At 36.7% G+C, this 17,542-nt stretch overlaps 3 protein-coding genes across 3 annotated transcripts; 1 reads left to right on the top strand and 2 right to left on the bottom strand.

The window, feature by feature from the left end:
- Positions 1–120: 120 nt before the first annotated feature.
- Positions 121–2,750, bottom strand: LOC124404898 (vacuolar protein sorting-associated protein 4). The gene is made up of 6 exons (XM_046879383.1): positions 2,405–2,750; positions 2,203–2,314; positions 1,661–2,037; positions 1,296–1,563; positions 762–1,204; positions 121–599 (listed from the first exon to the last, which is right to left on the bottom strand). The coding sequence occupies exons 1-6, from the start codon at positions 2,426–2,428 to the stop codon at positions 498–500; spliced, it is 1,326 nt and encodes a 441-aa protein (XP_046735339.1). The 5' UTR covers positions 2,429–2,750; the 3' UTR covers positions 121–497.
- Positions 2,751–3,197: 447 nt separating this feature from the next.
- LOC124404895 (F-box/WD repeat-containing protein 7) lies at positions 3,198–8,049 on the top strand. The gene is made up of 8 exons (XM_046879380.1): positions 3,198–3,511; positions 4,232–4,447; positions 4,532–4,764; positions 4,910–5,012; positions 5,084–5,602; positions 6,008–6,415; positions 6,584–6,899; positions 7,005–8,049. The coding sequence occupies exons 2-8, from the start codon at positions 4,241–4,243 to the stop codon at positions 7,166–7,168; spliced, it is 1,950 nt and encodes a 649-aa protein (XP_046735336.1). The 5' UTR covers positions 3,198–3,511; positions 4,232–4,240; the 3' UTR covers positions 7,169–8,049.
- A 4,123-nt stretch (positions 8,050–12,172) lies between these two features.
- LOC124404894 (protein HBS1) lies at positions 12,173–17,480 on the bottom strand. Its single transcript, XM_046879379.1, has 10 exons — positions 17,302–17,480; positions 16,932–16,997; positions 16,541–16,852; positions 16,408–16,449; positions 14,096–14,618; positions 13,782–14,011; positions 13,388–13,586; positions 13,106–13,311; positions 12,566–13,011; positions 12,173–12,354 (listed from the first exon to the last, which is right to left on the bottom strand). The coding sequence occupies exons 1-10, from the start codon at positions 17,348–17,350 to the stop codon at positions 12,346–12,348; spliced, it is 2,082 nt and encodes a 693-aa protein (XP_046735335.1). The 5' UTR covers positions 17,351–17,480; the 3' UTR covers positions 12,173–12,345.
- Between the last annotated feature and the right edge of the window lie 62 nt (positions 17,481–17,542).

Raw genomic sequence — 17,542 nt, 5'->3', positions numbered from 1 at the left:
CAGAGGGAGAAAAAAGCAATTGACTAATTACCGATGCCGAGAATAAATTTCATGTAAGTAGTGCAGCTATTTTGTACGTAAAATTATAGATTATTTTACTGCAACCATTGACATGACTTGTTGTTAATTTATTTTTATTTATTTCTGTCAAACGTAATTATAATATTTTCGCAGATAGATAATATTATGTATTTAATATTTATACATTATAATTACATGTAAAATTACGCCCAAGAACTGGTGCCATTCATGCTCATCGTTGGTAATTCATATGATTTTAGTTCAATTGTATATCATCGACAGCAAAAGAAATATGTCGAGTTTCTTCCAAGGACTTTAAAGAAAATCTGGTGAGACTATTTTTCAGTTTCTTACTGTTTTTTCCGTACAAACGCTGAATCTGTGTTTCATCCTAATTCGGAATAAGGCAAGCGTGTATAACTTTGTGTATGCTTAATTATGGGTGAAATTCTTTTATAACCGCGATGTAGATTGCTTCAGCCTTCTTGGCCGAAATCTTCCTTAAACTTCTCCAGCTTTGCCATATCGTCTTCGTTTACTGTCGGACGTGTGGTTGCCAATGACTTCATCATATCTTTCTAAATTGATGAAAATTGAAAGTCGTCAGCATCGTCGTTCAAAAATCTCATTGAATAGAAAGACAAAAATGCATCTACAATTCTGTGCATGATGCTTTTGTTTACAGAATTGTAAATAAAATGAGCAAATAAATTTATATGTATCAACTAACTCATCCTTACCATTGTGACTGGAGGTTCAAAGAGTTTATCCCCGTCAACTTCCATCCAAGTCATTTCGATTGCACCAGGTGAGCCCGGAGAGCAAGGGGTCAGAAGATCATCAACAATTATTGTTGGATCTTTTGGAGAAGGCCCATGCACTCTTTTAAAATGGGTAGCCGTTTGAACTTGCCTCACAGGCTGCATAAGTGCGTCACGAACAATGATGCTTATGTCAGCTCCCGAATAGCCGTCAGTTGAGGCTGCTAATTTTTTAAAATCGTCTTCGGATAGGACATGAGCGGTATTACCAAGGTGAAGTTTGAACATAACCATACGAGCAGGCTCTTCGGGAAGGGGAATATAAATTCGCTTCTCAAAACGTCTTCTGATTGCAGAGTCCAATACCCAGGGTATATTGGTTGCACCGAGAACAAGAATTCCCTCATTGTCGGTCCCGACACCTGGAAGGAAACAAAGGGAGTGTTATATTCAAACTCGAAATGAAACTGGGAAAACTGAGCTCTTTGAACTATGTCTTCACGGTCTTCTTACCTTGCATTTGAACTAGAAATTCAGTTTTTATTCTGCGAGCAGATTCAGATTCGTTGTCTGATCTTGAGGAGCAGAGAGAATCTACCTCATCAATAAATATTATACTAGGCTTGTGTTGGCGTGCCAATTCAAATAGATTCTTCACAAGCTTCTCAGATTCACCGAGCCACTTACTGACCAGGTCTGATGAAGATACGGAGAAGAAAGTAGAGTTGTTGGCTTCAGTCGCTACTGCTTTTGCTAGATATGATTTACCAGTACCGGGAGGCTGGAATAAAAATATACATATACAGTAGGGATGTATGAAAAATGGTACAGAAGTATACATGTAATATAAATTGAAGTATTTTGGGTGTGAAACTTACGCCAAAAAGTAGAATGCCTTTCCATGGGATACGTTTCCCGGTAAACAGATGTGGGAAGCGAATGGGCAAGATAACAGCCTCTTTGAGAGCTTCCTTAGCAAGGTCCAACCCTGCAACATCGCTCCACTTTACTTGTGGTTTCTCGATAACTATTGCCCCTTCCAATTTGCTTTGTAATTTCTTCTTTTCTGGATCGCTGTCACTGTCGCTATCACCACTGTCACCCTTTTTGTCATCGCTCTTAGAATTACTTTCTCCATCTTTGACCGGTTTCTTTTTTCCCTTCTTTAGATATTCCTTCAGCTTCTCAGCCCGGTCAAGATACTGTAAACATTTTGTCCTAATGCTTTCCTTGGCCCGTTCTCCCTGAGCCTCATCTGAAAATAAGTTTGATCCGTGAAATGAAGTGAACAGTGAATAAAGCGTTCACATCTTGAAAAACAAAGTCAGTAAAAGCTAGTTCAGAAGACTTATTCATGCTAGACAAATGAGTTGTAAGAAGAATCGAGAGTTTAAGGGAACTAAATACTGATGATGTGTACATTTGATTGAATGAAGAAAGTATTCAACGCCGTGTTCGTAGTGCTTCAGAGCCTCTTCATAGTTTTTGTTCCGATCTTCCTCGGTGGCCTTGGTGACCAGGTCTATGGCTTTCTGTATTTAAATAGGTAGAAAACAAGAATAATTGGTCAATTGAAAATATCCAGGCTTCAAATTTGAGGAAACGTTCCCAATAGTTGGTACCTGCAATGTTGTTCCTGCTGCCATTTTATTGTCAAATGGCTCCTCCCTAACCTTAGCTCACCAGAGTGAAGTATGCGGAATTCAAGAAAGTTTTGAACTGATGATACTAACACTGTTTTATACACGTGCGAAAGGAGCTCAATTATCCATAAACAAATTAACGAACGCACGTTGCGTAAACGGCCGCGATCGCCCTCGTCTGGAGAAGTTTGCGGTCCTGTCAGATTTTTAACCTTCAAAATTTAGGTCTCTGACGTCACTAACGGTGACTCCTACCCTACCATTACCATGACCCTACCACCGTTGCACCGGGGTGATCCAGCGAATGAATTTGAAAAAAAAAACGTCTCCTGTGCGCATTGACTCTCCAAAGAACCTTGGGCGATCTCATTTGATCGCAGCTTTGGCGTCCTCTCGCGAAATTCCGGGTGAACTAGGCGTATAAGGATGTTGGAAATGCGCCTTACTCGTAAGCCCTAAAAATCGACACTAGCGTTGCAATACCTGAAGCTAAATCAACGGGTCACGTGAGTGATAGCCAATCAGAAACTGATTTAGTCACATGGTTCTGTCACTTCAACCAATGGCAAACACAGTAAACCACGTGATTCGTTAGTTTCATTTAGAATATTGAAGCGCTGGTGTCGATTTCGTCTGCTTCTAATTGACTTGTCAGGTCGAAGACGCTAGCAGCCCAAAGTGCCATACTCTTTGAGTCAGCCATCCAGTTAGTATAGAGATCAGCGGAAATGCGGCCAGAGTGTTGAGAACTTGGTTTTTTAACCGAAGTAAACGCATGTGCAAAGGCATCGTGCGAAGCACGGAGTTCGAAGGGAACAACTTCGGTTCGTCGATGGATCCTACGCCGTGTTTATCAGCGTTTATTGTTTTTATTTGCAGAGATTAGTGGTGGAATAATAATTGTGGGGGATAAATTTGCGAGATTATAACCTAGCCGAGGTGTAATATACGAGAAATGCGTGCTGTGGGTAGTTGATAGAAAATTAATTACAACCCCGAACAAGTTGGGACGTCTCGCGCGAGGCGAGATACTGAATAAACCCGTACGGCTGAAAGAAGGCAGGGAAGAGGAAATCGCTCGACCAGGTATGAACTTACTATTTGATTTTTTCCACATTTCTTTCACCGCCGTTTCACATCTATTCATTTTATCGAGTGATAAATCGCTCCCTGCATCCCAGGGTGTGGCAAACCGGCCCTTTGTTACATTTTCTCTTAAAGGCTATGTTCAAAATGGCAAGTTCTACTTGTGCTCCTTTTCAAGGTTAGGGTTTACCTCAATTCTAGTTTGAATTATCATCTGCATGTATTTCGTCCATCTGATTTTTATCACGTACACCTTAATTCAACTCTCTAATAACTTTCATATATCTTCTTTAACCTCCATAAAAATCTAATCCGATTCATTAATACAATTGACATAATTATTATTATGTACCAGTTGATTTCATTTCATTACGAACCAATATCATGACCATACTTGTCGTTTATCGCAGGTGTGGCATAAACAAGTTTCTTTTCACGACTGGGGTTCAAATTAAGAGCAATATTGTAAACCTGAACCGTTTCATCTTTAATAGCACTGATTTGGAGCTTTAAACTCTCATTTTGTATTTACTCCTCTGTCTCAAAGGAACCTCTAAAACCAGTGGCTGTCCAAAATTCGCTCGACCTTCTATTTTAGTATGAAACAAATGATTATAGTGCAAAAATTACACAGCAAAAATTTAATACGACGACTGTTTGACCTAGAGAATCTCACATCAATGTAATGCTTTCAATTTTCTGGGCCTGTGATAACGCCAGAACTCAGTGATGTCTACCCCTTCGTCATCGTCCAAGGCGTTAGGAGGAGAAAAACCAGGAGGTACAAGCCCTAGTCCTGTTGAAGGTGTCGAAGGTGTTCCAGGACCAAGTACGCTAGATCCTCTACAGTCCGCACTTGTTCATGATGGAGAGTCTGAGGATTATGGAGAAGAAGGCGAGGAAGAAGAAGAGGATAGTACGGATGAAGAAAGCGAGGTAGATAAGAGAGGAGCATTGCGGATACGAAAGTATATTGTAGGTTCTCTGTTTATTTAGAACTTTCTTTTCACCAATGTTCAGACAAGTGATGGGGGCATGTACTGTGATGCTGAATGTGGAGAAGAGAATGATGCCAATGACTGCCATTCATTATCGTTGCAATCGTCACCAACATTACCACCGAGACCACTTAGTCCCATACTTCACACATGTGTTCCATTAGACGCAGTGCAGCCTCAGAGGAAACGGAAGAGCGAAGCGGAGTCTACACTGCCCTGTAAAAAGCTTAACCCAGAGGAAAAGACTTATATTATGTGAGTAGTTTAAACTTTTAACATTTTTTTTTTCTTTTTCAGTTTAATACGCTTCAATCGTTTAGCTACGCTGATTCGTTGCAACAGGGAAATATAATTGTGTAAGATCATTATCAACTAGTTTCAATTTTAACTTATTTTGTAGGGTTGTGAAACGGGTTGACGACAAAGGAAAGCATGTGAGAAGCATCATTCCAACCCGAGACAATCCCCCACCTGAAATGAGCAGTTGGCTATTACAATTCCAGGTAAGTTGTGAAGATTTGTGGATTCGATGATTTTAATGACAAACAACCTTTGAGCAAAAAATTTTTTACAGAGATGGTCAAATGCAGAAAGAATGTTGGCTATTGATGAGCTAATAGAAAGATGCGAACCAACACAAGTTCGGCATATGATGCAAGTCATCGAACCACAATTTCAGAGGGACTTTATTTCGTTACTCCCTAAAGAGTTGGCATTGTCAGTCTTAGCCTTCTTAGAACCAAGAGATTTATTGCGAGCTGCGCAAACATGCAGAAATTGGCGCTTTCTTGCAGATGACAATCTATTGTGGAAAGAAAAATGCCGAGCAACCGGGATAGAAGACCTTAAAGATCTACCTACGCCAAAACGTAAAAATAGTCGAAATTCAAATAGTTGCTCCTCACCATGGAAGCAGGCGTATATGAGACAGCATAACATCAAAATGAATTGGAGAACTAAACCAATCCGTACACCTAAAGTCTTGAAGGGTCACGACGACCATGTCATTACCTGCCTCCAGTTTTCTGGAAATCGAATTGTCAGTGGCTCAGACGACAATACCCTCAAAGTTTGGTCTGCTGTTACGGGAAAGGTAATTCAAACGTCTAAACTCTATTACTCGTACTTTGCAACAATTTTACATTATTCTTTGTCAAGTATCTACTTTATCAAACACTTACTGTATTCAGTAAAATTCATATGATTATTTTGTTTTGTTTGTATCCAAGCATTGTGTACGATTTTGTTATAAATTACAAAATCATATATTCGATATATTACCACATACCTATCTGGTCCTATATTGAACGTCCAGATTTTAGTTTGTTAAGAAATACCGGAATTTTTTCACATTCATTTCTGTTGCACCATTTCTAATGCATCTGAATAATATTCGTAGACGTATCCACTTTGAAATTAGAACATTGCTCCATTTAAAACACGCAGAGTCAAGCACACTTCATATCAAAATAAAACTACATCAATTTTACATCAACAGTGTTTAAGGACACTGGTTGGGCACACGGGTGGTGTTTGGTCCTCACAGATGTCGGGTACTACAGTAATCAGTGGGAGCACAGACCGCACCTTGAAGGTTTGGAACGCAGAGACGGGCCAGTGTATACATACGCTTTACGGTCACACATCGACAGTAAGGTGTATGCACCTCCATGGCAACAAGGTGGTCAGTGGCAGCAGAGACGCTACACTGAGGGTGTGGCAAGTTGATACAGGGGAGTGTCTCCATGTTTTGGTCGGACATCTCGCGGCTGTTAGATGCGTGCAATATGATGGAAAACTCGTGGTCAGTGGCGCTTACGACTATATGGTCAAAGTATGGAATCCTGAACGAGAAGAGTGCCTTCACACACTGCAAGGACATACCAATCGCGTTTATTCCCTTCAAGTAAGGGCTTTTAGAAGAAAGCATTATTGCACTTTAACTTTATATACTAGGTGTATGAAAATTTTTAGTATTGTTATCTGAAAACCTTGAAAATGTTGTTAGCAAAGAGCTGCTGCGATATAACTACATCATTTAATAATAATTGCTATTTTATCTTGTCTCGTCTAGTTTGATGGTGTCCATGTGGTGAGCGGATCGTTGGACACAAGCATTAGAGTATGGGAAGTTGAGACGGGAGCTTGTAGGCACACCCTAATGGGTCATCAGTCTCTTACTTCAGGCATGGAGCTCCGTAACAATATTCTTGTATCCGGTAATGCCGATTCCACTGTCAAAGTTTGGGATATTGTGAGTGGGCATTGTCTCCAAACTCTTTCCGGGCCAAATAAACATCAATCCGCAGTTACCTGTCTGCAGTTCAACAGTCACTTTGTGATTACATCATCTGATGACGGGACTGTCAAATTGTGGGATGTTAAGACTGGTGGGTTACTATCTCGCCTCTTTGCCAAAAGCAATATCATAATATCAAAGCTACCGTATTGGAACCGTACTGTGAAATGCTATTTTTTTCAAAACGTGATTTCAGGAGACTTCATAAGAAATCTTGTGGCTCTGGAAAGTGGGGGTAGTGGAGGTGTAGTTTGGAGAATTCGGGCAAGCGATACGAAGCTGGTTTGTGCCGTGGGCAGTCGTAATGGCACCGAGGAAACCAAACTGCTGGTTCTTGACTTCGACGTAGAGGCCAAATAGTCTTCCCGTCTTTGGGAGAGACGACTCCTCTATGTGACTTCTGTACATACTATAATTAGGTAGCATAACCAATCTACTGTACAATGTTCATGTATTACATGGTGTGATTGTGATAAGACTGCATGAAATTATTGTGAAGGGAGTTCTAAAATGAGCGTTAGGTTCTTCACAATGAATATTTGTTGATCGTGGGTCGTACGTACTGCAAAGTACAAATATAAAATTCAAATCTTACGGCAAATTGCGGAATATTAGGAGCTATCGAAGTTATTACTCAATTATTAGACAATTCAGGATAAATCTTAATAATGGATTCATACTATTCTGAAAGAATTCAATTATTGGCATGTACATATTATGTCCTAAGAGGAAGCAAGATCTTAAAGGATTTAAAGCGCTAATCAGCTGAGTTCATAAAAAAATGTGCAGCATTATCCCGTGCTGAAAAACCGCTATAATCAAAGTTTCCGTTCATACTGAGCTGAGCTGTGCCCCATTTATTTGAATTGAAATCAAGTTGATTTCGTTTCTTTTCACAACTCAATGTGAAAATTGTGCAACTCACCAAAACTTTAGTATAAAACCTACTGGTATATATTTTTTTTATTGTCAAATCTTAAAAGAAATATCCAGAGTTGCAATTAGGGAGTTGGTATGTACAAAGTTCGGAATTTTTTTTCTATATTGATTTCTTCGCTATTATCATATGTGTAATGGAACAAAATCACTTATTCTTTAGAGAATAATAAATGAGGCACAGTGCACTTGACGATCCCGCAAAACTGTCCTGAGATATAGTATGTCACGTTGTTAACATACATTGAGTTGAACGAAAGTACAACGAAAATAATGGCCAGAAATATGATAAAACAGCATGAAAAATCCTAGAAAAGTTACAGGTCTTTGCTATTCGCCGATTTACTTGTTCTTCAACAGGCAACTGCAGCAATGCAAGCTTTGTTAGAATATATCAGTTTGAAACATACGAGATCTACCTGATGTTACATGGGTATTTAGAATGCCGTGCCGAGTTAAAAGTCATATTTTATCGCACAAAATATATGTGTGTGTATACATATATATATATATATTTTGCTCCCACGTATCATCCTCAGATAGGAATAGGTCAAGAACTGGTGCATATATACATATATATATCTCAAAATTGAATCAATAACACATATCTTCTGGATCTTGTGATCTTCAAGGATAAGATTACAGCATGAGTACAACAAAATGCATGTTTTGTGTGCTAGAATTTGACTTGGAATTAATAATGTGGACACTCAGAAAGCAAACATTATTTTTCAATCTATGCCAGTAAAGCAATAATTGTTGTTTAATTATTTTTTTTTCCTCTTTTGTCTTTATAAATTCTGTTTGAATTATTCTGAACGAAAGTGGAGACGAGTGAATGATTAGGGCATTATTATTTTCGAAAGAATTATAGATTTCGTTAATTTTATCAATTACTATTTATTGCTGTTAAATTAATTCGCATCAGGATCTAGGTATTGAATTCGGCGATTGTTAATTTGAAAGAGAATATTCCTTTTGTGAATATCGCCTGAAAGAATAAAAAGAATTTTTTTTTAATCTTGTAGAAATTTATTGTTTCATTTGTATTTACATTTGAAAAATGCCGTGCTAGAGATAATATTAGAATTTTATAATTAACGATGATCTCTTCAATAGATCAAATTACACAGCAATACCTACATCTAACATACCATCTATCAAAGAAGAAGAGAAAAAAAAACCAGTCGGGTTCTACAGGCATTTAGAATCTACCTTCTAGCCATCCCTAGATTATTATATTAAATTTTGTCACGTACCTTATGCGCATAAAATTGACTGATTAGGAATTCCTTGGCTGCTAGAAGTTCATAATTACCGTATTGAATGAGATATGTTCATAAGACGAATCGAACACGGTGTCCACTCCAGCCTGTAATGTATATTTAAGGTGGCTCCCAGCTAATTCAAAGTAACTTTAGAGAAAAAAAAAAAGGTTCCACGGAATCTATGAAGGATCTGTAAGGCTTTTGTTGAACATGTGATCGTCAGTTACAGAAGATTACGTGCTTTACACACTATCACAATTCCAATGAATTTCGTTGCTATTGCCCATGCACAACAGAAAGCGAAGCGAGCGTAAAGTCAATAATGTCAAAAATTACAAAAATTGCACTTCTCGTGATGTACGTTTCTATTAATATTGTTATTATTATTATTATTATGGAGAGTTGCACGCAATTGCAATTCAGTTCTGTTTTTGAACAATGAGATCCTAATGTATGTGCCTAACGAAATTAATGAGAACCATTAGGTGGTAAAAAAAAAAAAAAAAAAAAATAATAATTTCGGTAACTTTTTAATGTACAATGGAGGAGTACGTGTATATCATATATTTTCAATGAAATAATAAAGAAACTGCGCGTCAAAAATTATTAATAGGTGGCGAATATTGTTGTGTAGTGGGATGCAGATTTCATTTGCATGTAACTTGCTAAAACTAAAATTACCAACGTTAGGGTTGAATTTCGTATTTCGCAAACGTGTACTAGTATTATATGACTGAGCTGTAAATCTACAATGAGCATCAGAAGGATTCATTGTCAATGTTGGATTTCTTTTCTCACAGTAATATCATTTTTATAATTCTTTAAAGGGCATACAGCTAGGATGAAGTTCAATTATCCAGATTATGTACATGAAAAAAAAATTGAAACATCATTCAATTACCGGGTATTACATAATAGAAAAATAAAGTTTAATCAATTGGACAGTATGTGAGTTTTACGACCGTAAACAAATTTCGGCACGATTAACAGTAAATATTTATTCAAGAAAGAATTGAGAGACAAAGAAATTTGAGCTCACCATGTATTAATATACTGGTGGGATGTCTTATAATCTATAATTGCTGCATTAGCTGCAAGCATTTACCACAATTCGTGCCTATTTCTCATTAATATAATGCAACAAAATTATACGGCGATGTATTGTGAGAATTAACTTGAGGATAAGATCTGCGGAGGGGCAATTAAAAACAAATGTCATTAAGATTTAGAAGTTTAATTAACTTAATTCATGGATTTACCCAAGATAAGAGATACTATATTATATATTGGCTTTTATTCGAGAATGTCGTCCAGTATTGAGGATCTACTGTGAGCCGAACAAATACTAACAATCACATTAATCATAATTCTCAATGATCATTCTCTACAATTCCTTAATAATATTGCTTAATACTATATAATATATATGTTTGTGTTTGAAAAACGTTTTTTTCTGCTAAAATTGTAATTACGTATCTCTTAACTGATAAATCCATGTTTGAACTAGGTAATTGTAAAAAAAGAAAGAAAGGAAATGAAACCAAGTCCAGATAATGTTTTGGAAATGCAGTAAACGGGTCAACTTTTATGTAGCGACCTTCGATTTGAACATCTATTTTATGTATAACATAAGTCTGTTTCAGTCATGATACAATGAGAAGAGTTGTGTTTTTAATTTTTTTTTTCAATTTCTCAAACTTGTGCAATACGCGTGCAAAAGTGAAGTCTTTCACGCGAATTAATTATTGTCCATCAAGGAAAAAATCGTAACCAGAAATGGAATGGGAATTTTTTTTTTCTTTTTTTTTTTTTTTTTTTAATTGCGATGATGAAGTCAATTATCGTTGAGCTGCATGTTATAAACGGCGTTGTCTAACTTATAATTGAAATGAACTGAATGTGTGATCCCTAAAAACGCATCTTTACTTGTTGTACCATGATCTTTCTCCAAGGATCATGTTTTATTTGTATATTGCTCAATAGTTTATATTATAAGAATGTGTTATCTGTTGTATCATTTTTTATAAGAAATAGAAAATGTTGCTGCATTTTACATGCGTTATATGTACACATATTTATTTCATCCATTGTTTTCAATTTATCAAAAATTATTCCTTTGTACAATATGTATAGTATATTACATTAAATTAAATTGTCTCTGCAGTATTAAGTAACTTATAGTGAAAAAGACTAAAGGATTATTGTAATAATTTAAGATAACATTTTTTTAAAAAGTGGTCCATTTCATTTTACAATCAAGTTTCTACAATAATCATGAAAGTACACTCTTCGCAATAGATATGCAAGACGTTATTTTTCTCTCTCAGATCTTCGACGTTTACTGAATAAGAACTCCCGCATCTGCAGGGATACGACATTGCATTATTTTTTCCAGTAGTTTCCAATTCCTCTGGTTTTAACTTGGCATAAACAAGCTCACAATCAGCTTCTAGTTCCGCTTGCCTGTATTCAATGTCGTATTGCCTTCTTAAGCAGGGGTCTCTCAGGATCTTCCACGCTTCATCAATCTTGTGAAATTCATTAGCGTCGCTGCTCACCTTAGCAGAAACCTTGTCAGGATGATGACGCAAGACTAACTCGTGGTATGCTTGTTTTAAATCTTCATACGTAGAATCTCTGTCACAACCGAGGATCTTATAGTAATTTGTAAAAGATTCTTCACTCATTTTTACCAATGATATTCGATAGAAGATTTTTCGCCTCAATTATTCATATCGCATCGTAGTAGTCTAGCAAAAACAATATAGTTGAGGAAAATACATTACGAACTTTCTTAGATCACATCGATGCAGGTGCAGCGAAAGAAATTTTCCAAATTTAAGAAAGAACTTTATGTTGAACGTAACATAACCTAGCTTTAATAACAGTGTGGTCGATCGCCATGCTAGGTGATCAGCGCACGTGGTACGCGCGAAATTTGAATATTATTCTTATAGGATGGATTTCTACAGGCCCCACAATCGTTAAAAAGTTATATTTTCCATAAAATTGATGTCGAAGAAAATTTTTTTTTCTTATATATATAAAAATAACCCAACAATGCAATTGTTCTTCAAGTCACGAACATCAAGAGAAATAAAACAAATTTTATGGATCATGTAGAATGATTTTCAACATGAAAATATATTGGCACTTGCAAATTTTATAACGTTACCGATGATTTTATTGGCTGAAAAGTAACATAATTAATTCTACAATCTAATTAGTATTAAAAATCATCGTAATTTATAAATATATTATATCGCAGGTATATTGTAAAATACTAAAATTCATTGTTATAAGCCATCCTTGTACAAAATTATTCCGTTTAGTTCAGTATATCTGAAACAAAAAGTAACGACACATAAATATATTTATATTATAAATTTTTATGAATTAAGCTTTCGCGGTTCAGATTCCACATGCCAGAGTAATTAGAATCTTATATCACTCACTTCCCCCACTTTCATAATTGCAAATTCACACTACACAGTTTTCAAGCTAAAAGAAAAGAACACCGTACATTGTTATCGGTACAAGTGGAAGAAAATACCTTAGTAACCAAACCAGCAGCTATAGTAGAACCACCCACACGCAGCATAACTCTGCCAAGTTGTTTAACATCTCTGAATAATTCCATGCAAACTGGTCGCTGAGTTTCTATTTCAACTATGGCGCTAGAATTTTTAGGCAGACATCGAGGTTTTTTTTTTATCACTTCCCCAGAACTTTTGTGGAGCTGAGCAACGAGTTTCTTTATCACCACTGGCTCCACGAGAGACTGGTGATGCATTACTACTGGAAGGCCACGAGTAATCGGCATCGCTACAGCAAATATTACTATGTGCGCTTCAAATCGAGTCGTAACTGGGACCGGGTGCTGGGGATCACATAACAAGTCACCAACGGCTATAATCTGCTGATCTATCCCCGTCAATGTGAAGACAAGATGGTCACCGGCAAACCCATTTGTTACAGGCATCTCATCTATCTGTAAGCCTGAAAATAACCAGTCATGATAACTGTCTAAAAAAGAGAGTTCCGGTTGAATACTGATTTGATTATCTACTCCAATTTTAAAAAATTCTCCAACCTCGGACAGAAGCGACTTCGTTGTGGGGTAGTACTAACACCTTATCACTGGTGGAAATTATCCCAGTCTCAACATGTCCTGACACACAAAATCCTGAGCCAGTTCCCTTGTAAATGTCATTTACGGAAAACCTGAATGGTTGGTCAACTGGCCGTTCCGGACATTTGAATTGATCGATAACTTCGGTCAAGGTGGGTCCTTTGTACCTGACACATATGACAATCATACATTAATAACAAATCTTGATATTTACTGCCAATATATCGAATATTGAGAACTCACCATTTAATGAGACCTTCTTCCTTGGACTTGGAGACTAAATTCTCCCCGGACAAACCGCTACATGGTACGAATGGTATGGCATCTCGAAAACCAGCCTGCTTGAGGAAAACTTTCATCTTTTCAACTATTTCATCGTATCTATCCTTGGACCAGTCAACGGTATCCAATTTGTTTATTACTACTGCCAGCTGAGAGACACCTATAAGATATCAGTTTAAATATGAGCATATATTTTTGGGGGAATTTAAGTTGTTCAAATTAAATTCTATCAGCCATAAAAATTTATTAAATTTCAATACTTTATCCTAAGATCTGGATATGATATTTCAAAATATTGAAGTTTTCTGAATAAAACTCAGGATTGGGTAATGCTCAGGTGTGATATAATAATTACCAAGAGAGCGTAAAAGCAAAGCATGTTCTCTCGTTTGTCCACCGCTGTCAAAACCAGTTTCAAATTCTCCCCTCGTGGCATCAACAACTAGGAGTGCAACATCGGCCTGCGTCGCACCCATAATCATGTTTGGAATGAAATCTTTGTGACCTGGGGCGTCCAAAAGTGTAATAGTTTTAGTAGCGGTTTCAAATTTCGAGTGACCAACGTCCATTGTGATACCACGTTCCCTAAGTGAAATAAGAACATGCATGCATAAAATCATAGCGAGTATGGAACGGATGTCTTTCATGGCAATTAAATAGCTTGTTTACCTTTCTTCACCAGTTTCATCGAGCACCCATGCGTACGCAAACGATTGCTTGCCAATCTTCTTGCTTTCAGTTTGAAATTTGTGTAATAATTTTGAAGACACCTGTCCTAGATCGCAGAGAAGCCTACCCAGTAATGTGCTCTTTCCAGCATCAACATGGCCGACGACTACCAAGTGCAACTGTTCCTTTATGTCTCCACGGACATTCTTAAACAGGCTGATTGCATCCAATTTTTTACTATTTGATTTCGATTTATTATCTTGTTCTGCTGCTGGAGACTGACATCTCGGGGTATTTGATTTTGATGAAACTGTTTTGATGTCCTTTCTTCGAATATCAGGTGAGGTTTGCCCAGAGAATGGACTTTGAGATCTCGGACTCTCAACTGTTGTGTTAAGGAAATCTCCGTCTGTTCCACTAATATCAAAGCCTTTGACGACCGACCGTGTCGCTGATGGAATTACTTTTACAGCGGGGGAGGATAGTAGCACAGGTACAGCTGGTTTAGCAGCTAGTTTTTTACCTATTATAAAACTATTTATAAACTTACTATTCTTTGACAGTTTAGTAAAATAGATTATCCTAATATACTAAAATGGGTAGTCATTTGTTCTGAAAATGTGATGAACAGGTTCATTTTGAGGGTTTGGAACATTGCACATATGCTGCTTATTTAGTACATTCGACGGGATTTATTTTTAATTGGAAAAGAAATTCTTTGAAACTATAAATTGTTCGATAACTACTTCAAGTACATACGATAAAATTGTAGAATGATTCTTATAAGAATTATGGCTAAAGATTATTTCAATATGTTTTCAAACTATCTCCAAATCAGAATTGTTCAAAATAATAAGATTATGACATGAAGCTCATTTCAATCCCGGCTTGTACAGTCAAAAAGTGGAGAAGCACAACTAATATATGAAAATTTATATAGGATCAAAAAGAAATTATGGTCTAAAAAAAATTACATCAGTCAATTAATCCTGGTAGGACTCATTGTCCTGAATAAATTGATTGTGATGTAATGAGTCAAGATGTGGTATGTATAGTTGAGTTTGAATATATGAGTTTTAACAAGAATTCTGCTACAATCTTTTCCTAAGGTGTACGAGAATTCTGTCATCCGGAGAGGGTACTGAAAAATCGAATCGTTTTATGACTTCCACACTTCCTTCATTTCGAACGTAAGGTTTTTTAAGTTTCCATTTTCTACACAAAATCTTGCCAAATAATGAAACCATTTTGGTTGTATATGGGAGTTTGATATGCTGCAGATTACTCAAACTCCAGTTACAATCAAAGAAAACATTGGAAGGATCAGCTTCTATTGCATCTGGAGTATCAGTGTTCATGTAAATGTCAAGCCGAGAAATACCGTGACTCAAATCCTCAGCTGATTTTGAATTCGATTCATCATTCGATGGCTTAACATGAGGAAACGATTCGCTTAATGCAGAGCTTAAATCAATCACCCAATTATCCGGAGACGGAGTTCTCGTGCATTGGAAACTAGCCTGTACAGGCACATCGGCGTCGATTTTAGAATCAGTTTCAGAACTTTTACAACTAGAAGCATCGTCAAGATCAATAATCTGTCTAGGGAACGAATATTCTGAAGGTTGTTTGAACGAAATTTTTGGTGGCGTTCCTGAAGAACTACTAATCGTCCTCAGTTTTGGAATTACAAAACCAGTATTCGGTGAGCCAATTACTGGACTACTAATTCCACCTGAACTACCAGACTTTCGTAAGTGATGGGCAGTCAAATCAGCCAATGAGCCAAACGTTTGAATATTTGTATTGCTTGGTGAGGCTGCTGTTTCAATGTGATCAACAATTTGTTTTGAGATTGAAAAACCTGCTGTCTGCTTAAAATCATTTTCTACTAGGCTAGTACTGTCTACAGATACTTCATCGTCTAAAGATTGATCTAACGAGGCGCATGAATTAATTTTTTTTTTGAATTGCAGTTTGGGAATTATTGGACCCGATGGAAAAGAAGCTACTAAATCGCTAAGAGTCCCAAATGTAGAAGCTTGGCGATCTTACCTTACCAATGAAGTAATACCGCACATGAAAAAAAAGGTAAGAAGTCAACGTCATATATAGTTGTCAATATTTTGTGCTTTAACATACTATTGTCACAGAGAAAAATTTGATCACTCAACGGCACGAAAAAAAAAAAAGAATAAAGTGCAACAAATTATCAGAATAAAAATAGTCTCAAAGATCGGTGTTAAATTAAAGTAAAGTCTCAGTTTTGTGAAGCTAATATTACTTAATTGGAATTGATAATTAAAATGTACCTTGAAGAAGATCCTCACTATTTTGATTAAGGACCGGCTTTTCTGTGAGAAAAAAATAGATATTTTCAAAATTACTTCTTTACCGCTTAGTAGTGAAAAATCAAAATTTAATTTCATACTGGCGCTGGCATACCAGATGCATTGTTTGACGATGTAGTAGCAAGTATAGCGTCAAGTGCAGCTTCTGAGTTAAGGTTATGCTTGAGAATAATTTCCGTGAGTGTAGATTCAGGGATCGAGTCGCCGACAACATTTTTTATAACTTCGATGCAGGATTCTAATTTTGTTGCATCAAGAACTGAGAGTTCCGGTTTTTTATAGCTCGAGGGCAATGGCGTTTCCTCTTGAGTTTCATCTTCCTCCGCTATGTCATCTTCCGTAATGTATGAAGAAATGTTATGCTGCTTGTTTCGGTCAAATAAGAATTGTTCCGCTAAAATTGAAACTTTGTCAGTACAGTCTGAAACGTATAGCTAAGAGGAATGAATAAGTTCCACATATGTATAGTCAGTGCTGGTATTTACCGCTTGGAGAAACACAGTAATCATCTTCAACGGAATGCCCATAAACATCGTCATATCCCTCATACTCTGTAATGTGATATGTTAAAATACTTTTAATAGAATGTATACGGGATTTTTGAGAATCACCATAATTCCTCATGCCAACAGTTCCCTTGTTACAAAACCTAAAGGTCCATTCTTTAAATCAAAGTGACTCCAAATTGTAATTGATTATTTAATTATCGTTTTCATATTTTTATACGTCTTCAGTATATTTTTTCACTAGGAATTTATCAGCGTGAGGAAATATGTGATAATTTCTAACCAGAAATACGTGTTCGTTTTGAAAGACGCAAAAAGAGTTGAGAAACATAACCTAGAAAATATGTACCATCAGAGTAATTCACGAATTCAGAACGGACGTTCCTGTGTCGAGACATTTTACAAAGTTCAAGTAATCATTGTGTGTAAATTATATAATTAGAAAAACAGGCGTGAGCACCGCGTTTATTATCTCAGTATTTGCTATTTATAATGCCATACGGGTGCTAAATCACCAATTCACACAAATCTAGCAACACGGGACTCACTCCAGTTAACGCTCACACTGGACTTCCGACATTTTGTTCTTT

Source organism: Diprion similis, chromosome 3 (genome assembly GCF_021155765.1).
Source record: "Diprion similis isolate iyDipSimi1 chromosome 3, iyDipSimi1.1, whole genome shotgun sequence".
NCBI lineage: Eukaryota > Metazoa > Arthropoda > Insecta > Hymenoptera > Diprionidae > Diprion > Diprion similis.
This window is presented reverse-complemented; position numbering and strand designations above follow the sequence as displayed.